Source organism: Podarcis tiliguerta (genome assembly GCF_965153285.1).
Source record: "Podarcis tiliguerta genome assembly, chromosome: 6".
Classification (NCBI taxonomy): Eukaryota; Metazoa; Chordata; class Lepidosauria; order Squamata; family Lacertidae; genus Podarcis; species Podarcis tiliguerta.
In genome coordinates this window covers 40,606,210-40,632,227 of record NC_139539.1, presented here as the reverse complement: position 1 = coordinate 40,632,227, position 26,018 = coordinate 40,606,210, and the positions used below count along the sequence as shown (strand labels likewise).

General features: G+C 40.4%; 1 protein-coding gene across 34 annotated transcripts in view; it reads left to right on the top strand.

Moving 5' to 3' along the window:
• The window catches only part of NFASC (neurofascin), a 176,671-nt gene that overhangs the window by 70,631 nt on the left and 80,022 nt on the right, over positions 1-26,018 (top strand). For 22 of the 34 annotated variants that reach the window (XR_014512541.1, XR_014512542.1, XR_014512543.1 and 19 more), the window contains 6 exons: positions 3,551-3,738; positions 9,265-9,282; positions 12,752-12,857; positions 13,464-13,663; positions 15,106-15,228; positions 15,981-16,151. Coding sequence is in view for 31 of the 34 variants with exons in the window: in XM_083445451.1 (XP_083301577.1) it covers positions 3,645-3,738; positions 9,265-9,282; positions 12,752-12,857; positions 13,464-13,663; positions 15,106-15,228; positions 15,981-16,151 (712 nt within the window). In the remaining 3 variants the exon portion in view is untranslated. Of the gene's footprint in view, positions 1-3,550; positions 3,739-9,264; positions 9,283-12,751; positions 12,858-13,463; positions 13,664-15,105; positions 15,229-15,980; positions 16,152-23,554; positions 23,606-26,018 lie in introns of all 34 variants that reach the window. The other 12 variants (XM_083445454.1, XM_083445443.1, XM_083445460.1 and 9 more) reach the window with 2 other exon arrangements.

Genomic DNA, 26,018 nt, shown 5'->3' with positions numbered 1-26,018 from the left:
TATGATTGTATTTCCTTCAAAAGTAGATCCATGATTATGTATATGTTACCTTGAATTTCCGCAATTGGATGAATGTGTGAATGTTGGCAATGCCCAATAGAAGACAGGACTGGTTGGCTAGAATCCTGAACAGGAGTGCTGCACACTGAAAAAGATTGTTGCATGTCCCTCTTGTGACTTCCTAACTATCAACATTCCAGTGATAATAGGTCATAAGATAATGCGACCCCTGAGCATTAGGTCCAGTCGTGGCCAACTCTGGGGTTGCGGCGCTCATCTCGCTTTATTGGCAGAGGGAGCCAGCATACAGCTTCCGGGTCATGTGGCCAGCATGACTAAGCCGCTTCTGGCAAACCAGAGCAGCGCACGGAAACACCGTTTACCTTCCCGCTGGAGTGGTACCTATTTATCTACTTGCACTTTGATGTGCTTTCGAACTGCTAGTTTGGCAGGAGCAGGGACCGAGCAATGGGAGCTCACCCCGTCGTGGGAATTCGAACCACCGACCTTCTGATCGGCAAGCCCTAGGCTCTGTGGTTTAACCCACAGCACCACCTGCACCCATTTCCTTCCTTTGCTGCCTGCCACTGAACCCACCAATTTGCTATTGTTGCATCAGAGAGCCATTGTCAGTCAGTGAACAATGATGAGCTAAATAGACCAAAGCTCTGACTCAGTATAAGGCAGCTTCCTATATTCCTCATTTAGGGGATTAGATGAATGTGGTGTTCCAGAATATCTAATTGGTGCAGCGCACGCACGTAGTGTGCTTCAGCTTGTTTTTTCTAGTTCTGTGATCATGCTTTGCAGGAGACCAGCAAACAGCTTTTCTCCTTTGAGTATAGGGGTATAAATAATACTTGAGTATAGGATAAAGGATGCCTGAGATTTCCCAGGGCACCTACTCAATTCCTGAGCAGATCTTATAGCAATAAGGAAGAACATGGCAAACTGTCAGGCAGACATATCTTTAATGACCAAGGGAATATTTTCCAGTTCTTTATTATTGGTTTTTTTCTTCAGTCTCTTAAAGCACTATTGTTTGAGCAGAAGATATTGCATGCACGAACCATGTGTTGGATCCTTGTTGAAATTTGGCTCTCAGGAGGCAAGAAGAAAGCTGGTTTTAACATTTTAAAAAACTACCACCTGCAGCATTCTGCATCATGTAGCAGCTGCACCCCTGCAAGAATTTCTGAGCTATTATTTAATATCACTAGTTTCTTGTACATTTTTCATGATTGTGGTAATAGCATTCCTCTTTTTTCTCAGAGGTACTGGGAAGTTCAATATTGTAACACCAGAGTGATGGTGGCTGGGCATCTCAGTCTTTCAGAATAAGGCTTCAGTAGAACAGATGCAGTCTGTGTCTTACAAACTGGTCTGTGCTGTTCTCCCTTAGTCTCTTTCCCATTGACAAAAGCGGTGTTATTTTCATGAATTTAAAAAAGCACTAAGTTCTGTATCATTGTCTGTGTACACAGAAGTCACTTCCAAGATCTCAGTGGACAATGGCTGATTTCCGCCAGTCAGAGGTGTGGGAAGGTCAGGTGGTACCTGGTACGGAAAATTTCTTGTCACCCCCCCCCCAAAAAAAAACATTGATTTTTTTTTTATTTTTTTTTTTGGCCTGCAAAAATGGTTTTACGTTATTTCATATTTTCTTACAAAGGAATGTGGATTCTGGGCCTCTGATAATAAGTAGGTGACTATGGACAGATACTTAAGCCTACAGGGTGGGTTGTGTTTTGGCTTGTGTTATTTTATTTATATTTATAGTTTATTTATTTAATAAAATTTATTTTTTAAAACCTGCAAAGTGGTGGCAGGGCAAAGGCAAGGCAAGTGGTGGCAGGGGGCAGGGCAAAGGCAAGGCAAGACCTAATCTACTCAGCCTAGTCTCATTTTCTTCACATAGGCCGACTTTCCAGGACCCGGGAAGCCCAGCAGAGGGTAGGGCAGTAGGGTGGTTCATAAAAAACTTTTTTTTAAAATGCCTGCTCCAAAGGTCTTATCTTACTAAACTAGGGATTATGTAGCTGTATCTAAAATTTCATGCATATCAGTTAATATCTTGACCCTGCTCCACTGAATTGAAAATTCAGCCTTCACAACATAGGAAAACGGCCAAGTAAACAGCTATTTTCATGAAGGAGGGTCAAGATATTAACTGATATGCATGAAATTTCATATATAGCTATATAATCCCTAGTGTAGTAAGATAACACCTTCGGAGCAGGCATTTTAAAAAAAAAAAGTGTTGTTTTTTTTAACCACCCTAGTAGGGCAGTAATTGTTCCTTGATAATTTGTCACACACACCCCTCCATGATGGCACCTGGGGCGGCCCGCCCCACCTCTCCTACACCCCTGCCGCCAGTGAGATAAGACAGAACATACAAACAAAACTTCTACACAAGTTGAAGGTTAAGCAGAAGAAAGCTGTGTCTCTTTCTGAACACTCCGTATTCCCTCCCCTACTCTAGGCAATCCTTTTCACCTTTCCTATCTCAGGCTATCTGGAAAGTTGAGTTAAAAAGTGGAAAGCTTCCTCACCAAGAGAAGTTGCATCTGAGCCTCATTTTCTCAGTAAATACAAAAGTGACAATTGACCTGGTAGCATATGCTGTTGCAAAATGCTGAAGTCAGTACTATTGTTAATAATTACAGTATACTGTCAACCAGCTCAAGGGTACAGGACACAATTGGTAGGATGTGCATGCTTTTAACTGTGTGTGTAAGACTGTGGTGTTTGTGCACAAAGTCAGCCCTCTTTATCACTCCCTCTAATAACAACGCAATCACCACTGGGGTTTGTTGACAGGACTAGAACTGAAACAGGAACAAAAGGAAGATATCAACATGTTTGGGGGGAAAGATTTGTAGAAGTACAAAAAGTATATTTATGTTGGTTTTTTAAAGGGCTGAGCATTCTCAGAAGCCACAGAATGTTGAGTGCTAGTTGCAAAGAGAAAAGAGAAAAATATGTGTGCCTGAACGCAAGTCAAGTACCTTAACAAACCTCACTAGGGCTATTCTTGAGTAACAGATCTTAAGAATCGTGGGCATAAACTACATTTACAATTCTGAATTTTAACATTTGATTTATTTATTTTTTCCTCTACAGCCTTTCTCAACCTGTGCGTCCCCATATGTTGTTGAACTACAACTTCCATCACCCCTAGCTAGCAAGGCCAGAGTTCAGGGGTGATGGGAGTTGTAGTCCAACAACATCTGGGGATCCACAAGTTGAGAACCACTGCCTAAAATAAGGTGTCATGTAGAGCTAGTAAGGTAATATGAAGAGTTTCATACTGAAATTTACCCAGTCTATTAGAACTGAGTAGACTTTCTGTGAAAAGGTCAGGGGGAAAGTGGCTTAATCCTTTGTGTGACCCTCTTCTTAGTTACCAGGGTACAAAAGTCTAAATGAAATCTGGAATTTGCTTGCCTTTTGCAGTCTTCCTCCAAATATTTTTTTAAGAAAGATGAATACAGTATGTATGAATCTTAGTTGCATGTCATTAAATCATTTTCTTTTCTTTTTACAGTAAATCATATTATCCTGCTGCACTACGGTAGTAAGACACCACTTTGCCTTGTTGGAGGAAACTGGGGACGTAGGATCTTAGCCAAATATTCAAAATGGTAATGCAAAGATATCTCCTAACCTATACGGGAGTGGTGCTCGCTTTATACTTTCATCACCTCATCAGAGCCATTGAAGTCCCTCGGGATCGTAAGTCCACTGATTGTTTATTCATTTATTTATTTACTTTCTTTCTCAGTTCCATCTCTGGGACAGCTGTTCCCAACCTGAGGTCTTCAAATGTTGCTGGGCTACAAGTCCCATCATCCCTGACTATTGGGCACACCATAATGTAGTCCCAAAACAAGGCCGAGGAAAGCTGCCCTGGGGAGTTGTTCACTTCAATGGTTAGAGAAAAGACTGGATGTTTGCCCTGACTTTTTTTGTTCGATCTTTAAAGATAGTCAAGCTTTCATGACAAATGTCCTTGGAAGCACATAATTGGGTAAAAAAAAAAAAAAAGAATCTGTAACTTGAGCTAGACTATATATCCAACTGCTTGGGGGTAAGGAGGTGACACAAAAGATATAAAGGCAAATTCACAGAATGTAAAATGGACCCAGAACACATGACATATTCAAAGAACATTTTAGATGTCCATATTGCCTGATGGTTTCATTCCATGGCCCAATCTGTTTTCTATGTGTTGGGAGGATGGTTTTATTTTCATTTCAGCTCATTATGTGTTTATGATTGTCCAGCCAGAAAGGCAACTAATACTTGGGTGCCTGGCCACAATGTTCGGTTGTAATCTTCTTGGTCATGTAAATAGATTATCTCTCTTTTTGTACTAACAGGTGTAACATGGCTGTTACTGCTGGTTTAAATGGTTATTAGTGGAACGGCTACCAAACTATTCCAGTAAAGAAAAGAAAAAACCACCCAAGCTACTTTCAATATGAATGGAAAAGCCATTTTCAGACCAATGTACTGCAGCCTCTATTTCTTTTTATTATTTGACCTAGAAAAGTAGATCTCAGGAGCTTTGAAGCTCTTGTCTGGGATTGCTTTATGTTCTAATCTTGACTCCTACTAGGAACATAGACAGCTGCCTTCTATGGAATCATATCATTGGTCCATCTATCCCAGAATTGGGTGCAGTAACTCACAGCGGTTTATCTAAGGTTTCAGCCCTCCCTGGAGATGTCTAGGACTCAACCTGGGACTAGCTGCATGTTTTCCTACTGAGCTATGGTTCTTCTCCAAAGGGGATGGTTCAAAAAGAACATCTGGCCCTTACCATGTGATAACTAGCATCCTGTTGTAGCTGAACCTGGTGACTGTGGTTTACTTTCTGAGTTCAAATCACACTGAATTAATCCTACTGTCATATGGTGGTTTGTAGTCAGATACTCATGAATTCCTGGCATACAAATAGGCTCCTAACTCACCTTCATCTCATCTCAGAAACAGTAAAAGCTGGTGTGGTCAGCACCCTTTACCTGAGATTTGGACTAAGGGATCTGAATTTCCCCTAATTTATATACAGTATATGCTTGCTTGCCTATACGTACTGTATGCTTTACCAGTTTACCTGTTAGTATAAGGACCTCTTACATATGACCTTGTATACATTTCCTGTATACATTGTATACAGACATTTACACCTGCCCATCATCCTTATTGTGAAATTTCAGCAATCATGAAAACTCTGGTGATTCATATCTCCTCAAATCTTTTATTATTATTATTTGTACCTGAAACATTGAAATGTTTAAGTTTTTTAACTGAAACATTTTGAATGTTTAAAGTACAAATAAAAAGAAAAAAAGATTTGAAGAGGTATGAATCACCAGAGTTTTTGTGAATATTGAGTGGAAATGTATAGTTTAAACATTTTGAAAGAACACATATTTGCCTTTAGGTTTCTGAGTCTAAGCAATACTATTTGCATTCATGAGGATTGGTTGCATTTAATGATTGTTCATTTCAGTATCTTATTTCCTTTGTTTACTATGCATGGATAACACAAAGCTCAGCAAAATTTCAACAAGGCTGCTGCATCATGTGACTTTAGGCCACCCCCTAGCAGTCTGATAGAAGTTTTGTTCTGCTGTTGCTTTAAACTGGTTGGAAGCATCTGTTGTACATCCCTATTCTTCACAGGAAATGTAAAAGAAGAGTTATAAGCATGGGTACCCACCCTGGCATTAGTTAGCAGTGGGTGTCATGGCCACGCTTAAGATAACTGAATTAGCAAAAACTACTTTAGCAGGAAGCTGGTTTAAAGAAACGGAGTTCTCTCCATATGTCTCTTCTCCCCAACCTTACACTGTATACAACTTTCAAGTCTCACATCGGATGTGTCTGATCTATAGAAAGGACTTTATGAAAATTGAGACAACGTATGTATTTTGGTAACCAAAGAAAATATGTAATAATTGTTTAATAATAATAATAATAATAATAGGCAAAGCTCTGCTGCATTAGCAGAGAAAGTATCTCAGCTCAAACAGAGCTAAGCAAACACCCCAAAGGAGAATTTTTAATGGAACTTTCATACCAATATTGTTTCAGAGTCAATCACACAATTGTAGTCACTGGGACCTGGTACAGAATGAAGACACTACAATCTTAGTTATGCACGCTTCCCTATGAGAGAACACAGTGGAACTTTCTTCCCAGCAAACTTGCATCAGATTGCACCGCTAGTCCCTTGTTGGTTTAATATAATGCAGATTTTGTTAAAAGGTCTCTTTGTCATTGTCTAACTCAGAGGTGGGGAACCCATGACCCTCCAAATGTAATTGAACTCTTAACTCCCATTAGCCTCTGACAGCATGGCTAATTGTCAGGGATGGTGGGCATTGTAGTCCAACGACATAGGGAAGGGCAAAGGTGAAGGCTCCCCAGGCCTATCTGACACTGAGTTTCATGATGAAGGCGCTAATAATTTTATTTGGGGCACAAGCTTTGATAGCTTCTGGTTACACTTAATCAAAAAGCTCACTACTTGTTCCGATAGGCGAGTCTCGGAAAAGGAACACAGGGGCAGTCGAATCAAATACAAGTACTTTCTAAAGAGAGAGAGATTGAGAACTTCTTACTGGTAACAGGTTCCCCCCTCCTTTTGAATGGAAGAATGAGTGTAATACGACCTTAGAAAAGAAAAAAGGCACACTCAGTACTTGTTCTAAAGCTTGCTTGCTTTTAAACAAACTTTTGCATTTCTAAAGCACCTTCCGTCTATTATCACTTAATTCCAATAATAGTCCGCTTGGGGCAGGAGATGTATAAGATTAGCTCTTTGTTGGAAGTTATGTAACTACAGTACAGTTTTATGTACTGTTTGTGTCAGTTTTACGGCTTTCCATTTGCTGTGTTGGGGCTGTTGCATGATAAATATGTGTCACACATACAAGGAGCAATGTTCAGATGCCATCCTCCTGTGCCTCTTATGTAACATGCACATGCCGTCGCTTGGCCTGTGTTGAAAATGTATATGAAGTGGTGTCCCTAGTCTACCCCTTTCCCTAAAGAAAGCTAAGTGATCAACTGGAACATTTTCAGTTCAAAGGCTGCAGTCTTAAGTATGTTTACTAGAGAGCTCATTGGGACATCCTTCTGCGTAATTATGCTTAGACTTTCACTTCATTTCAACTTGTGCTTTTTGGACAGCCGAGCAATCCTACTAGGCAGCAGATAGATATTGGGGTGGATGCAGTTCATATCCTTTTGGTGAGATGGTTTGACAAATGTTTTGAAGTATTGCCTACTTCAAAGCAGTGTTGCTCAACACGGGACCTTGTAACAGGATGATACAGAAAAGTGGGGTGCCCCAAATCAAAGGAAAACATTAAGGGATCTGGAATACATCTGCCTCACCCAGCTGGGCCCATTTCAAAGGTTTTCTTTCCCTTTTGCATGCATCAGGCTCTAGAGTCCCTTTTTCCTTCTTTAAGCTACTGGGGAATTGGATTTTTAATCTTCCTTTTATTGAACACAGCAAAGTGCTCTGTCTCCCTTAGCCCTCTGGTGCCTGCCCATTGTTTGTGGCAGAGGCTCAGCTAATTAATTCATCACTCCTATTTGTGAACTTGAAAGGTTTCAGGTTTTACTAAATCGAGCAGGTGGTGCATAAATAGCTACAGCTGCTCTGGGTTTATGATAAGTTTGCAAATTGATGACTCTCCACACAAATGAGCTCTCTTTTCCCTTTGAACCCAGACCCTCAAGCCCTCCCTCTTTCATAGAGATTAGTGGTTTCTACAGGTGCAGGGGTGAGTTAGAGCAAATGTCCACCAGTAAAGCCAGGGTATCAGATTTGAATTCTGAGTTGTTTAGCCAGCAAACTTCCCCTTGATGATGTTGGAGAGGCAGCTGAAAATATATTGAATCAAACTTGAGCATCATCTGCATTCAGACAAAGGGATTCTTAAGAGGAGGCTGATGATAAACATAGATGTCTGCATGAGAAAGCCTTGCTTCACTATCTTTAGATTTTTGGGAGCTGTTGGCAAATATGTATGGAGGGAGAACCCAACAGATATATTTACAGAAACTGGAAACTCCTAGGGAAACTTAGTAGCCATAGAATTAGAGAATTACCAATCTCGTGGATAGGTAATTGATTAAAAAAAGAAGAGGATAAGAATAGGAATAACTAATAAATTTCAGCTAATGTTTGGACATCTTAGGGTGGGGCCAGTAACATCGTTGTAGGGACAGTAGGCGCGATCCACTTCACATCTTTACCATACTCATGTAGGTAAGAAGTGGAAACCATTCAAAAGATAAACCAAGGGGTTCTTTGGCCATTGGTTTCAGTGGGAGAGAGGGAGCAGACACTCTTTATTTTTAGTGGGACTATAGCAGGGAAAGAATGGGTTGGTTCCATGCCTCCAATCCTGATCCACCCCCTACTTCATGGTTGCTTTTTAGAGTTTTTAAATGATTTGTGGAAGTCTAAATGGCATGGTTAACCTCACAAGTAGGCTAGCTCCAAATTTCTAATGCTGTCTGGTCTGGTTTGCATGGAGCAAAGTGATTCCTCATGAAGTCTCCCTATCTGTATGGAACATGTGTCATTAGTATCTCCATATACAACTTCCCACTTTAATAGTTGTGTCAAAAAAATGTTACAGTGATTGTGGAAATAGCTACTGACAAGCAGGCCATACTTTAAATTCTCCAAGGGACCAGAGGCATACATGTAACTAAGGATGGTGTTGGCCACATCGTATGGAAAGAATTTTTGAACCTGTGGGCTAACCCTCAGCCTGGTCTTTCACATGCTTAAGCCACTCTCAATAAACTGATCTTGTTTGAGGCTTTTGTCCGTCCTTTAAAACAAGAAGAGAAACCTGTGGCCTTCTAGCCCATCTCCCATCAGCCACAGCTGGTACAATGAATGGTCTGAGATGATGAGACTAGTGGTCCAAAACCATCTGGAGTGGCACGGAACTACCTCTTAAAAGTGTTGAATTACTTTTGTGGTCTTGAGGCATTAACTGTAACCTATGAATTTCTCTTTACACTTTTGTTGATGTTTTATGTAACTTTTTACAGGAGCTCGGAGTACTAGACATAAGCTAATCATTACCATCCTTAAAACGCTAAGTTTTCAATTTAACTTTTTTAGATAGCTATATATACATACTAGATCTAAAATGTGTTAGACTAACCCTTCCTCTCTCTTTCTTTTTTAAAAATACGCTTACACCTTGGAACTAACAGCAAGTATTCAAGATACATGTAAGTCTTACTTACTGACTTGTTTTTTCTCCAAAGCAGCTGTCTCCAGTTCTTGGGGGGGGGGGGGGAGAACACAGGACCACTGTGCATAGTAACCATGTGCATAGCAGACAGCCAAGAAGCGCAAAGTGAAACATGGCCATAGGGTGGGCATTGCTTGCATGGTTAATAGCACTAAACACTGGAGTCTTACTTTTTGAAGCTTGATATTCAGCACTTGGATGGTAACATAGAAAAGCTGTATCATATTCTAACCCAGGCTTCCTCAAACTTGGCCCTCCAAAAGTTTTGAGACTACAGTTCCCATCATCCCTGACCACTGGTCCTGCTAGCTAGGGATCATGGGAGTTGTAGGCCAAAAAACATCTGGAGGGCTGAGTTTGAGGAAGCCTGTTCTAACCAAACTAAGGAAACTTTGTTATTTTAGTATATGGTACTTGCTACGTTAACATCAAATACAGGTAAGATACAAAACTATTTGAATGAAGCTGTTATATTGACTTAACTATATAGACAGTCCTCTTCTCCAACACCCCCAATTCTTATGAGTGGTTTGGGTTTCCTTTTCAGCTCGGTGTGAGGTAGAGGAGTGTGTGTGAGGGAGGAAAGCTTATTAAAGCCATTGGCAGTCTGAAAATATATTATATAATGGTCACTGGAGAGAGAAAACCTCAGGAGAAATGGAATACTGTGGCTTGTTCCAAGGCAGCAGGCTAGACTTAACATCAAGCCAAGCCAATAACATAATTACTCCTACTTGTGGGGGGGGGGAGGGATCACTGAGCTGCAGTCCCATGTTCCCCCTCCAATACACCACAACTGGTAAGAGCAGCAGTGCTCCATTGCAGCTTACCTATCCCAGTTCTCTGCTGTCATATGCATACATATGGAGATGGTGCATCATAATAGCTTTGGTGACAGCTTTTCCAGGTGTGATTCCAGGAGGCAAACCTTCTTATTGACCTCTACTCTACTAAGTGGATGAACTTACTTTGTGGCATCTTACATATATTTGCAGATTACGTGTGGATTCAGATGTGGGTGTATGGTACTCTCTTGGGATGACCTCCTTGACTCCATCTGAATGTTCTTGTTTTTCTGTGGTTGTTTCTTTCCTGTCCTGATTCTTCTCTTCCCATACTTGAATTATCAGATGATAATTATGTGAAGATCAAGCAATTTGGGAGCACCACATTGTGGGGCATTGGCATATAGAGTTTGTAGGTCCAGGTATGGCTTTGTCTGGTCTCATAACCTAGTCATAATGGCAAGTCTGTTATGCAGTATTTTGCTATCAGTGTGCCTGTGCACTGATATTAGATACTGAAAAATTTATTTGCTGATTTCTGCAGCCTCTGTTGTTGCACTTGATCTTGCAAAGACTTGTCTGCATGCAGAAAGGAAATTGTTGCTGCGACTCAGCAGGTTGCAGGAGAAGGGGCAGATCAACAGTAAATGCAGACCAACATTGGTACATCTGACTGTAACCACTAGTCATCTCATGCTTTTCTAGAACTCATTTTCTGCAGCAGATTGCTAGTCTTCTGTCCCAGTTTACACCTGAAAGTTATCCAGCCAAGTAGCCTTGGATGGATTTTGCAGGAAGAAGTGTGTGCCTTTAAATGTGGGCAGAGAAGAGGAATAGTCTCTTTAAGTTGCTTGCCAGAAATGGCACTCATTGGCCCAGTTCATATGGCTCATTAAACTATGGTTTAAATTGGAGTTACACATCTGTCAAAAGTGCAAGGGGACTCGCTGTCAGTACTGATCAGCTGATTGGTGGTAACAGCAAACCCTTTGGAAGTCTGTTGGATGTCTGAATTCAGTGATGTCAGCCATCACTAAGGATGGGGAGAGTTGAGTTCAGTTCGCATATAAAGCCAAATCTATCAAATTCACACTTTCAAAACAATATTCAAACTGAAACACAGCTATCCTTCAAAATCCATATTTTTCTGAATTTTGCAATGTAGTTGTCCAACCAAACAATGTTTTTTAAAAAATGCATATACTGGGGGAAAGAGTAAAATGTCCATGCTGTTAGCCCATGCTGTCAGGCTGCCAGACTCTTGGCTGTATCCAACTAATGTGTCCCACCAGTAGAAGGATTTACGCTTGCACAATTGAACATTTCCCCCTCCTACTGTGCGCAGCTCATGGCCTCCCCAAATCAGCTCCAAAGGGTTAGAAGATCTAGCTCCATTCAGTCGTGCAGAGTAAATGGTGTTCCAATTTAAACTGTGAAGAGTTCAAATGTGTGGCTTTGCATCAGGAAAAATACTTTCACCTACAAAGGAAGGTAGAGGCTTGAAAATATAATCTGTACAAGCCACTGTTTTAGGGAAGTATTTGAGTCGAGGAAGGAGGTTCTTGGTTGTTCCATGCCACAAGAGACCCAAATAGTCTCATTGGCACGGAGTGCCTTTATCCAGCTGTGGCCAGTTCACCTACTATAGCTGTTTCTGTTGTGTTCTATGTAGGGATGCCCTTGGAGACTGTTCAGAGATTGCTGTTGATGCAAATCACAGCCACTCATGGGTTTTGACTGCTCAAGACTATATTGCATTGGATCACAACGATCTGTACTGGCTGTCTATTTACTACCAAGCCCAATTTGAGGTTATGGTGTTGACATAAAAAGTTCTGAATGCCTTAGGACCTGGTTTCCTGTAGGACCATCTCTCCCTCTATGACCTGCCGATACTCTGAGATTTTCTGGGGCCTCTCTTGTAATACCATCATCTACTGAAATTCATGGGTCTATGTCTTATCCAACAGCTAATTTTGGCAATGACATCATGGCTATAGAACATCCTCCACCTGAGATGTGGCCAGCACCGCCATTGTGCATCTTCTGTGCCTGTTGGAAATATTTCTCTTTCTCTGGGCTTTCTGAATATGTAAAGCATCTTCTCTGTATTGTAGTGTGAAAAGATGGAATGTGCTTTTTATTGAACTGTGATTTCTGCTTTTAATGTGCTTTGTCTGTTTTTGTAGTTCAGTTAATCAGTACCTGCCCATGGATCATGTGATGAATGGTGTGATATGAATAATTATAATAACAATAGCTGCTTCCATTTTAATCTGACCTTGGGTGCAAGCCACTGAGAAAATCGCCTTTGCTCAGCTCATTTCATTTTGATAGGGCTTGCAGGCTAGAAACATCGGTGGATTGTGCTCCTTGCCTTTCACAAGCAGGAAGGCAGAAACAGTGCATAGAGAACTGATGATGTGCTGCAAATACGACAACCTTGCATTTCTTTAGAATATATGGACTGTGGAGTTCATACTTCAATTTGTAAAGGGTCTTTGTTTGTAAAACAAAACAAAAAAACAAGAGGCATGGATAATGTTGGAAAGAGCACTTGCTCTTATTAATTTGCTGTTTCAAATGGCAATAAGTGAGAATGTCTTCCTTTGCCTCCTATTTATTCTCTCTTTCTCTGTCCCTCTTGCGTATACTTTACAGTGCCTCAACCCCCTACTATTACAAAGCAGTCTGTGAAGGATTATATTGTAGATCCGAGGGACAACATCTTCATTGAGTGCGAAGCAAAAGGGAACCCCACTCCCACGTGAGTGCAGTTCTAATTTATTTGTTAGGTTTGAATTCCACCCATTCATTGTGGAGCTCAGAGTGGTATAACCAAACAGGTGCTTATAATCAAAGCAGTGGCTAAGCCCACACCTGACTGTGGGTCAGAATAGCACTGCTATTCTGGCAGCCTTTCATGGTGAGTGTAAGCATGCATCGTCTCTTAAATGCAAGGGTTTTTTGTTGAATGGCTCAGATGTCATTCATTTAATTGCATGTATTGGACCACTGTAGGAATACCCATAGCAAATTATCTCTGGAGTAGTTTAGAGGAGTTTGTATCATAAAAGTTCTGTTATAGCCCTGGTAACTGGATGCCTTGCAAAAAATGACTTGCAAATGCCACCTGATGGCTATTCTGTGTAAATTTTTTGACCACTTTATTTCCTCTCCCATACCAATAACAACAAGGAAAATATGCTAATATATTTGCATTAGGCTTCTCCTAGAAAGGAGAATAGAGAAATACAACTCATGAATGCGTTAAGGGTTAATGGATCCAAAATAACATGTAAATGCAGTGTTGTATAAAGCTCTTCCTGTGTAAAAGAAGGTAATTGTCTCTTTGATGTAACTATTTTTATAGATTTTTATGGACGCGAAATGGAAAGTTCTTCAATGTTGCAAAGGACCCAAGAGTAAGCATGAGACATTGGTCATCAGGTACACTGGATATTGACTTCCGTAGTGGTGGCAGGCCAGAAGATTATGAAGGGGAATTTCAGTGTTTTGCTCGGAATGACTTGGGGACAGCCATCTCCAACAAAATCTTTCTGCAGGTTTCAAGTGAGTATAATTATGACACTATTAGAACCCTTATTATTTTAGAGCCTTATACACTGTGCAGTCTGTTAGAGTCTAGTTCCAGTGTCTAGCTAAAAAGCATTCAAAATTAATACAGTGGAACCTAGGAACTCGAACAACTCTGTTCTCGAATGCCGAAAACCCGGAGGTAAGTGCTCCGGTTTTCAAACGTTCCTCAGAATACGAATGTCCGATGTGGCTTCTGCTGTGCAAAAACCAGCTGTCAGCCAATAGGAAGCCACACCTCAGAACTCAGATTGTTTCAGAAGTCAAACGGTCTTCCGGAACGGATTATGTTCACGGTCCAAAGTTCCATCACAGCAGAGAATCAGTGCTTTATCTTCGTTGCCTTTCTGTAATTTGTTATTTATAACACCTAAGTCACTACCTCCCTGCTTGTTCCCAAGTTAGTCACAAATTGCCTTATTGGTCAAGAGTGATGTTTCTGCTCGCTTTCTTCAATGGTTGACTTTTTTAAAAAAACACATCCTTTATACTAGGGTTTTTCAGGGGTGATCCATGGGTGAGATTCTGAAGGAGACTCTCTGCAAGGTACCAAGGAAGTATATATCTTATTCTTGACAATCATAATTTTTCTGGACACCAAAAGTGGTTTGATAGTTCAAAACTTAAATTATTCCACAGTTGTTTCTCTGAGAAAGCCAAAATCTGCATTTAAGTGATATCTTCGTAGAAAATTAATACTGCATAATCCAGAGCAGTGTAAAGTATAGGCTAGTATAAAGTTGGAATAAATTTTGATATTGACAAAAGGGGAAGAGGGTTAAATAGTGTGGATGGATCTTGTGTTGGGAAGAAGATATGTATCCCTGTGTGTGAAAGGGGTGTGACTATGGTTTTAGTCCCACCCACCATTGACATGCAGCTCCCAGAAGGTTATGCAGCACTTGGAATGGAAAAGGTTCCCCACCTCTGCTTTAGACGGCAGAGCCAGATAAAGTGCGGAAAACACGATGGGATGGTGACTGCTCTATGGAGCAGTTTCAAAAATTAGCACCATGTACCTTTATGTACATGGCGCTGTGGGTTAAACCACAGAGCCTAGGACTTGCCGATCAGAAGGTCGGCAGTTTGAATCCCCGTGACAGGGTGAGCTCCCGTTGCTTGGTCCCTGCTCCTGCCAACCTAGCAGTTCGAAAGCACGTCAAAGTGCAAGTAGATAAATAGGTACCGCTCCAGCGGGAAGGTAAACGGCGTTTCCATGCATTGCTCTGGTTCACCAGAAGCAGCTTAGTCATGCTGGCCACATGACCCAGAAGCTGTACGCCGGCTCCCTCGGCCAATAAAGCGAGATGAGCGCTGCAACCCCAGAGTCGGCCACGACTGGACCTAATGGTCAGGGGTCCCTTTACCTTTACCTTTATGTATGCAAGTAATTTCTTTTGTGACATTTTTATTTGCAGAGTCTCCCTTGTGGCCAAAGGAAAACTTAGACATTCAAGAGGTTCATGAAGGTGCTCATCTTATCTTGGCATGCAATCCCCCTCCTGGACTGCCGCCTCCGGCTATCTTCTGGATGAGCAGCTGTAAGTCTTCCCACTGACTAGCAGGCTAGAACTGTACTTGGAACCGAAGAGGGTTCCCTAACAGGACATGAGTGTAATGGTTTAGGCTGATCTCGGTGATGCTACTGTTTCCCTTGTCTATACTGACCATTCATGGGGCTCGGTAGTATTATGGCACAACTGCAAAGGAGTGACCTTTTCTGAGATGCACTGTTCTAAGCTATTACTCTCATTGCTCTGCTATTGAGATGTCCCTGGCTGCAGCTCTTGGAAAGAGCTGGTTTGCATAATAAATTTGAGACCTACCTTATCAATCTAAATATTTCCTTTTCCATGTGGACTGCATGTGCATGTGGTAAACTGACTGTGTCGGCTGGTCATATTTACAAAGTAACTAATCTTTATAGCAGCGAGCTATGTGGATTTTCTCATGTGTGTCGCTGAACACTCATATTGTGATACAATTTTATTGTTTTTATTATCCTTTGGGGAACTGCGTGGAAAACTGTCCTATTGGCAGGTGGCATAACAGTTCTATTAACTAAGCAAGTAAGCAAAATTGGTTCTTTGTGTTGCTTTTCATCCATTTGAAGTACCTAGCTTGAACTATCGGAAATGTCTTGAATTGAGTTCTGCTGCCCAAGGCTAGCTGGAAGTGATCAATTTATGTATTTTCCTGGTTGCTGGGGCTAGTAGATAATTGCCGCTAGTTCTATCCATTACAAAGGTGCAGAGCAGTGAGTTCCAATAAGATTTATTGTTCTTTCTTACAGCCATGGAGTCAATCCACCAAGACAAGCGTGTCTCCCAAGGACAGAATGGTGACTTGTATTTCTCCAATGTCATGCAGGAGGATGCCCTGACTGACTACAGCTGTAATGCTCGCTTTGCCTTCACCCACACCATCCAGCAGAAAAATCCTTATACCCTCAAAGTCATGACCAGTAAGTATTTACTATGATCAGCTTGGCTGGAACTTCATGAACACAATCCCTGCTGTGCTGGCAACAGTCAGAGAAACCATCTCCTTACAAACATGGCAGTTTTTGTAACATTCCTTGAGTTATGAGAGGGTATTTTACTACATGTTCTTAGAGGTGTGAAAATGCTTTATTTAACACATTGGTGCTCTGTCCTTCCTCCAAGAAGATCAAGACAGCTTACACGAATTTTGGAGGTTCAAAATGCATTTTGAAGCCAGCTCTACTTATTGGGCATATGGTGTCTTATTTATCTGTGAGGAATGTAAACATCAGAGACATCAGCTGACATATCAACATAACAGGTTCTAGCATGTGTCCACATATTTTTCACATACACACAGGTCCTGCTTTCTGAATACAATGTGTTCCCAAGAAATCGTTTGTTGGGTGAGTGTTCGCATAACAAGCTGATGATTTCCATTATTTTCCTATGGGAACATTTCTATTCCATGCTTTCTCCCTCCATGCCTCCTGCCTAAAACTGCTGCAGCCAATCAGCAAAAGCCAAAAAAAAGGGGGAAACACTCTCCTGCCCAAAATAGTTGCTGCCAACCAGCAAAACACAAACAAGTAAGGAAGTGGGCAAACTCCACCTGTTTGGATATCTGAATCAGCCATTTTGTAACGTGGTTTGGATATAATTCTTTGTGTTTGAATATCTAAGATTTTAGATAGCAAGCATTCTGGCAGCAGGACTTGTTTGTATGTGCTTTTTTAAATGATATACTGCTGTTTTCTCTGGTTTGGTTACTGGGTTGGATTCAACTGAAGAGCAAATCTATTGCAATTAATAGATCTAATTTAGTCATGAAGATTAATTTCAATGGGTCTACTCTGAGTAAAACATAGTTGAATGTCACCCAGTATTTTAAAGGGGTCATTTACTAAATGCTTGGATATCTATGATCAAACAGCAAGTAAATTCAAGAGATTGTTTTTTAAAAGACCTATCAGGTTGCTCACATGACTTGTTTGATTTTTTTAGTTCATCCTTCCCTGTTTGCATGAACAGTGTTCCACAATGCTCACAAAACGATGTGTAGGCCAATTGTGCTAATGGAGTGTTCTATGGCATGTTGGATCATTTTAGATATCCTACTGTGGCCTCTTATTGGAGTTTGTGTGGTGGTGGTGATGTATTTTTTAAAAAAACTTTCTTGTTTTAAAAGATCTGTGTACATTCCCCCTCCTTAATGAGCCAATATAACCTTGTCCAGTATTTCCAAAGTTTTAACCATCTCAGAATGTTTAGTAATTTATAAAGGAAATGTGCATTAGCAGTGTGCATTGTATTTAGCTTCAGCCAAGCCATGTTGTCAGTCACTCCTCCTATTGCTTCTAGTGCAATGAGCGGCACTCAGGGCATTTCTGGTCCACCCAGGATGTCACTGATGCATGCTTTGAGGTAAGCGGCGCGGGGCACACCAGCAAACATCACTGCCCACTTTGCATGGCATCAGCTATGGATCTATTCCCCATAGAAGTCAACAGGTCGCACTTGGAACTGTGTAAGGAGAGAGCGAAGTGAACTTGCTGCTTACTTTCTCATTTATTATATTTGAATCCTCACTGATTTGAATGTTCTTCTATTCCAGTGACAGGTGTGTCCCCCAGCTTAAAATCAAAATCATCCCCTGCTTCTTCTTTTCTTCTTCTTGCCCAGCTTCTTATTACTGCTTGCTTAGGTCTGGGGATGTTTTTTGAGGGCATGCTTCACTCTGATTGCAATGACATCTGAATTATTTAGACCATTGTATGCCAAATGGGGTGGGGAGAACATGAAAACATGGAGGCCAGAAGCATGCGCCATACCCACAGTCAACCCAAAAGACACACAGAAGAGGGCTGAATTATTGATAATAATAAGCATTCTCTAACAGTCTCCATGGGTAGAATGTCCTGCAGAGCGGAAGCAACTGCATTGGCATCTTCTGCCTACTTTCAGGATGACCTCAGTTTCAACCCATCAAAGAGCATCTTCTCTAAGGATGGAGGGAAGAGCATGATTATATTTCATTCTTGCTATTTTAATAAGTGAGGGGGGAATAGAGATCAGCAGGCTACAAACTAACATTCTTCTTAACCCTCTACTGACTGCTACATCGTTTTGATGCCGCAGCAACATTTGCAAATTGAACAGATCATATCAAACTTGGAACATTTGAATTGCTTCTCATGAAATTGATATATATTAAAGGAGCAAGGAGGAGAGATGGCAGCATACTAATTCTAGGACAGGGAATATCTTAAATGATTGAAAGACACTGACTTGATGGTGGGATACATCTCACTTCTCATTCATTTTATTTAGAGTATATTTACTTACTTACTCACTCACTCACTCACTCACTCACTCACTATTTTAGTGAAGGAAAGTTTGGAGCCATTCCTGACCCTATTAAGTGTTACAGTCTTGAGAGCGTAGAGGAGAAGATTACTATAAACTCCAGCCTACAAAAGTAGCCTCTCAATGTGGCTACACAACTAGATGCCAAATAACATAGAACAATAATAAAGGACTAAATCTATTCATCTGTAAGAAAGAAGAGGTGTGTACTTCTTTGACGAATGTTTTCTTTGTTTCTAAGAAAAGGAAACCAAGGATTAATGGACTTGGGAAACATACAAATATAACAAGTGAAATATATAATTGAACTGAAATATTCATTGGGATGTTTGAATTCAGTGACATCAGCTATCACTAGGAATGGTGTGGAATTCAATTCAGTTAGCATTTAAAGCTGAATCTCTCTAATTTGCACTTTCTGAAACAATATGAGGACTGAAACACAACCATCCCTGAATTTAGTGATGTAGTTCACCAACAGTGTTTACAAAAATGTATATATTAGGGGGAAGTGTGCATAAAAATCAATATATTCATCAAAATAATATAGAGAAATGCATTATATTAGGGAAATTGCTTGCAAAAATGTGCTAGGATGCTGGGGAATTTTTGGGAGGATTTCCTCTAGAAATCTGTCAATAGGTGCAAAAAAACTGGAGAACTGAATTTAGGAATAGGAAAATGAGAAAACCAAAGTTTGCAGATCCTTCCTTCATTAGTCATCACTACAGCCAATTGGTACTAAGCAGCCCAGTTTTTAAGTGGCATTTAGGAAGGCATGCATGCTCCTTAGTCTGTCGTATCAGCTCTGTATGAGGATATGGCCTTTTGTACTTAATTCCTAGAGACATGTCAGTTGAAGTTAAGAACCACAATGCTCTTTTGGCCTTGCCTAGGCCTCTCTTCCTCTCTCTCAGGGCATTAAGCCTTAACCTCTGTTACTTTTGAAACTGCTGCCATGAAACCCTAGCAGAAGAGATGTGTTTTTGTGCTAGCAGTTGATTGTGAGGTTGCAAACACTTGGAACTTTCCGGATCTCTCCCTTCAGGGCTGGATAGACTATGAGGCAATTGATGCATTTGTCTTGGATTCTGTCCTTGCAAGGGTTATCAAGCAGCAGCTGGATATCTCCAGTGCTGGACACTCTAGTCATGGAGGGAAATGAGTACAGAACCTGGTAAGCTGGGAGGTGTCACTGAAGTCGATTCCTCTGCAGGCAGAAAGATAATAGGAACCTACTTTATATCCAATCTATTTGTCCATCTAGATCAGTATTGTTTACCAACTGCCGGCAGCTCTTCAAGGTCTCAGGGAGAAGGAGGTTTTTCTGTCATCTGTTAAATGGAGCTGCCAGGGTTTGAACGTAGGCCGTCTGCATGCAAAGCAGATGTTCTACACTGAGATACAGTCATTCCCCTTTTCCTTCCCTAGCATGAATGGAAACAATAAACTATATGAGCCATGGCTTAGCATTATGTCCAGACCAGGGATCATGGTTCGTTTTGCCCCAAACATACCACAATCTGAAGTCAAGGTTTCTTCTTAGCTTCCAGATTTGTTTGAGCAAAACAAAGTGCAATCTCAGTTTCAGCTATAACATTAAAATGAGGATTTTAATTTGTTGCATCCACTCACACTAGAGGAGGAAAGCTCATGGCATGCCAATAATTATGGCTTTCCATGACTGGAAAACAAGACCTTGGTGTTAATGCTATATAGCAGGCATGGGGAATATTCAGGATGCAGGCCTATTTAGGCCCAGCATGGGTCCCAATTTGGCCATTTCCCAAGACCAGCTGTACTACAAATGAAAAACGGGTCACGACATCATAGTGATGTCGAGTGACTGAAAAGTGGCATGCACCCCACCTACCCAGAAGTGATCCATGCAGCAGTGTAGATAGAGCCCTGCTGCTCTTCCAGCTTCTGAACACAGCTCACCGCCTTCTGTGTTAGAAGCCATGCTTAATTGATGGCCCTGCAGGCAGGTTTTCTCCTGTCACCTATTGATCTAAGGGAAGAATGTTGAAACAAAGGAACTAGAGGAATGTCAAGATCTTGTTACTAACACATAAAACCTTGAACAACTTGGGACTAGGTTATCTGAAGGACTGCCTGTCCCTAAAAAGACCTGTACGATCATGTGGATCATCTGGTAAAAGTTTACTTGTAACACCACACCGTAAAGAATTATCACTTGGATATTTTCTGCCCTCCGCCGTACCCTTCCTTTTGCCCAACAGTTGCTTCAGATGTCTTGTACAATGCGTCTTCCACCCTTGCTTTCCCTGGACTTTGTTGTTGCTAAGTTTCTGTTTTTATGATATCACTTAAGAAATGTAAATATTAAACAGTTTAGACAAATAGAGTTTGCAGTAAGTTGTATGTAATGGGTAACCCTTAATTTGTATGCTATGGTTGTCTTTGCCCTTTACCTAGTGACCCCTAGGTTACAAGTGGCTCCTTGGAAGGCTCATTAAGAGTACTGTATGTCTCCAGCCATCTTGTTCTTACATGTTCACTTGGAAACTGTGCACATTTCCTCCTTAGAGACCCTTTCAATAGAGGACCACTTTCTTCCTGTATGTAAAATAGATTTCATCTTATGTTCAAAGGAACTGAACTGCCTTTCTGTGTGGCACGTTGTTCGGTGATTTGTTTTTGTTTCAAATCTGGATACTTGTTCAGTATTTTGTATAAGTGCTCAATCCACAAAAGTTATTGCTTTGCTATGATGATTAATTTTCTCATCTGAAAGGGAAGTAAAGAGGCTGTAATGCTAGACACACTAACTTGAAATCAGTAGTATTTACTTCCAAATGTGTTGAGGATTAGGACATTGATCTTCTTTTGGAAATACAGAATAGTAGTCATTCTACTTCTTACCAAGCCTAGTTTAGACAAAATAGACTTGGGTTGTCCTAATCCTTAAAAAACTAGTGGCCTTTTTCACACATCACAGTGAGCCATAAACTATGGCTTACTGTGAACAGACAGTATCCTCGTGGACACTGCCAGATCATTTTTGTTTTGCACCACCACCTAGCAGGAGCAGGAACAACCACAGTCCTTGGTTTACCATGTTGTCCAAATCAGGTTTGTGGCTTGTTTCTCTCTAAATGCACAATGATCAGCAAGCCAAGACTAAACCTTGGTTTCTAGATGTGGTTTGCTTATGGGGAAACAAGCCACAATTATAGGTTTTGGCAACTCCAAGGAGGCGTGTTTGTTGCTCCTGACAGAGGTGGAACGAAGTGGGAAGGATCTGGCAGAGTGTGTTATTGTGCTGTTTGTCCATGGTAAGACATGGTTTATGGAAGGGGTTGCTAATCTGTGGCTCTCCAGACGTTGTAGACTCCAACTCTCATCCCCAGCCAGCTTGTCGAGACATCAGGGATGATGAACGTTGTAGTCTAACAATATCTAGAGGACAACAATTTAGCCACCCCTAGTTTAAGGGTTAGCATGATGAGCAAACAAAGCCCATGAGTGTAGCCTTAATGTTTAAGATTAAAGCAGATTACCCCTTTAAAAAACCCTCATTTTTTCCTAATGTAAGTGGTCGCTTTTGTGTTCAAACGTACTTTGCTTTTCAAAGTGTCCTAGGTCCTTATTTACCTACATGGTTTTTAGTATGATGTGGTATGCTGTCAGACTTAAACCTGACAATTTTAGCAAATCTAAGACTAATAAAGGTGGTTTAAAATATATGGCCATTTTTTTCTTATGTAATTTCTTATGTACCGTATTTTTCGCTCTATAAGACGCACCAGATCACAAGACGCACCTAGTTTTTGGAGGAGGAAAACAAGAAAAAAAATATTCTGAATCTCAGGAGCCAGAACAGCAAGAGGGATCACTGCGCAGTGAAAGCAGCAATCCCTCTTGCAGTTCTGGTTTCTGGGATAGTTGTGCAGCCTGCATTCGCTCCATAAGACGCACACACATTTCCCCTTATTTTTTAGGAGGGAAAAAGTGAGTCTTATAGAGCAAAAAATACGGTAAATCCTAAATGGAGTCATGGAATTTCATGAAATGGGTGATATGGGTTTGGAGAGCGACATCGGCGAGGTACATTAAAGTTTCTCTGCATTTATGCCATTTTCAGTGTTATAGTAATGAAGACTTACAAGTAGTCTCCCACACACCCACCTTGTAAGAGGTGAATGAGGGCACAATAGTTGGGGTGCTTCAGCAGGTCTAAGTGTCCATTTTGAGGATAATATATACCAAGACATGCTTTGCGGGATGCTGGTGCTCAGCTGCACTGTCGTAATGCAGTTATTTTTTTTAAATGCTGTCCCGTAACTTTGGTGGGTTTATCTGCAAGCCTACTGCTGCTATTGGATTATTTCTAATGTGCTTATCACTTTGCATTTTTAAAAGATGAAAGGCAGTTCATTCTAATAATGCTTCCATGATCTATTAAAACCCCCGTTGTTTATCTTATACTTTTATAACTTGTTTTTTCATTGTTAAAGCTGAAAGTAATCCATCTTGTACCCTTGGAACAAATATTAGGAATGCATTCTTTATCTTTTTCTTTTTACAAATCTGATGACAAACTAATTGTTCTTCTCAAAAGTAGAGCTGGATGTTAACAAAGTTATTGATAATAATAATTAAAATGTTTTGATTATTTCATGGCATTTTAAAAGTCAAACTTAAAAATCCATATGTTTCTGGAACGCATCTGAACATATTTGATTTTGTGTTAATGCGTATTGGGTTTTTTTAGTTCATAATTTTGCATTTCATAGAAAAAAGCCGTCTTCTTCAATTGCTGCCTTCCGTTGCTGTGTTCTTTGTTTCTTTCCAAATTGTGTTGAAGTTTTTTTTTGGATGTTATGTATATGTCATTGCCTCTTTTTTATTTTGCTTTTTGCTTTTTTATAATTTATGTTGTGTGTGTGTGTGTGTTCTTTTCCTTTTGTACACCTCCTCTCCATTTCGTCTTTTGTTACTCAGTGCATGCTTTGTTGCCTTTGGTACGCTCACGTTCTTTTGTTTATTACAGAGCATCCCCATAATGAAACGTCCTTTCGAAATCACACTGACATATACAGTGGTGAGTCAATACTGACTTCTGGAGAACTTCACGTTCTAACTCCTCTGTACCTAACCTGACTTACTATTGTGTTAATAACACTTTTTGGTCAGTCAGTGAAAACAAGGCAATTTCATGGACATATTAAACTTTTCCTATATATTTTACATGTCTCCCATCTTGAGTACTCGGACTCCACAAATTGCACTTGTTTAGTCTGTAGCACCTGAAATGTGTCTCCATTTAATGGTAGCTGTTGGCAATGATGCTGGTAATGTCTTCAAATCAGTTCATACATGTGATGTTGCACTTTATTCATGTGGTGTTAAATGGATTACTTTTGTACTGTATATATGTTTTTAAAAATTACCCTGTCCAGTCTGAGTTTCTAAAAATCACATGTGGTAGTCAAATTCTGTTAATCTAAACCTAGTTGTTTAGATAGCACGGATCAATACCTAGCTGCGAAGACAACAGCTCTCCAACAAAGTTTTACTGAATACACACAGACGATGAGATACACACATAAAAAATAATGTGCCTTTTTCCTCAGTCCATTTAAAAGAAATGTCTATAATAGGTATGATTGTCAGTAGTCGATGATAAAAAAACCATTTGATTTTTCCTTCATGATTGATAATCTATGTAATTTTGTATGTAATGTTGCATTTTTTTAATGCTTCCAAAGATTATTTCTTCTTTCTTCTTTGTCTAAGTGAAGAATACTTCCTCGGGAGAATGTAACACTAGGAGAAGCCTGAATTATAAATTGTGCTTTAGATATACAATCACTTGGCTCCCAGGGGACCCTGAATCATTCTTCTGCCGTATACTGAAAGTTGTGTGCAAATGGTGTGATAATGTAAACAATTGTAGGGGGATTAACTTCAGTGGAAGGGGAAGAGAGTTTGCAGAAAATAGAAACAAAGTACTTTTTGTTTGCAATAGATTAGAAATGGAAGTGTATTAGTTTATATTGAAATAAATTGTGCACACAGGCATAATCTCAGTTAGTTACAAATAATAGTTTGTGAACTTGCTTTTATTTTAAAGAAAAACATTTGAGAGTTGTGCATCTCTCTGCTTTGGAAGTGCCTATCTAGCTATCTAGCTCTCTGTAGCATCAGACAACAAAGAGAAAAAGAAAAAGGACAATAGTCCCACTTCACAGAACACAGTAACACAAACATCCAGTCTCCATCCAGTGGAGTTAAAACAGATACCATCATGTGATAGACAAAAATCCCATGACTGCAATCATGGAGCAGGAATTCTAACAATTTCTGCCCCATCCAACTTGTGTTTTGTGTACATTTCATTTGATTTCTTTTCTCATTGTTTGGAGACTGTGTGCTCCACAGTTGCCACATGTGTGCCCTCAGAGGCTTACCCTGTTATCTATTGGGTACCCTACCATCGTCTCTCCCCTCTCTGAAATTAGGCTTGAAAGAAGTTGTTCTGTTGTAGGCAGTGAGACAGATTGCCTCTCTGATCAAGCAATCTGAGTTGCAAAACATGGATCTTCCTGTCCCCATCCTCCTCCTAAACCTGGCTTTAGCAGCCGCTTGCTTTTGTGTGGAACAGGTTTTCCACTCCAAGCTTACCTTTTTAATTCTCTTGAGATTAATCCATTTCTATAGGTTGCTAGAACCACCAACCATCTATTGGGGACATGGGTGTATACTTCTTACTTAGTACTCTAAAATGGAGCAGCATGCATTTTCCTACTTCCTGGTTGGTTGGTTGGTTGGTTGGTTTGTATTACATTTATATCCCACCTTTCTTTCTTCTTTTCCTTTGGATTTTGGTGTTGCATTTTTACATTGACAGGCCAATTTGGGTGTACAGGCCCCCTAACATGGAGGCTGTCAATTCCTCAGGGGGCTGAAAACTCCAGATATCCTGATTGATTGAAGGGCCCCTGATCCAAGAGTTTCTGGCTTGGGCTTGGTCATGATGCTGATCAGTTTACAGCATCTTTATCTCCAGTGCCACTAGTCCAAGTTGAGAGTCAGAGCCCATACTTATGCTTAGGGTAGCGATCCTGCTACATTTGCTAGGTGTCTGCTATGGTCTTCTTCTTTGTTATTTTGTTAAGTGTAGCTTTCTCAACAGGGTTTTTCCTGTTTCCTTAATCCACCTCACCTGTCTGAATTAAAGTTTAATCCAATAATAAATAGTTCAGATTGATTTTTAATAGTCTTCTAAATTATATTTTGAGAATAGTATCTGCCTGTAGATCAACTATTGTTTTGAACTGCTTTGAGAGCCAATTTTGATGAAAATCAGTATACAAATATAGTAGATAAATAGTGAAGAACAGCCCAAACTTGAACACTGTTTCCATTAAGGTTGTTAGCACTCCTTCATTAGCTTCTAATTAGGCTGTCTGGATGTAGACTGGCCAGAGCAAGATCTAAAAGATCAAACAGTG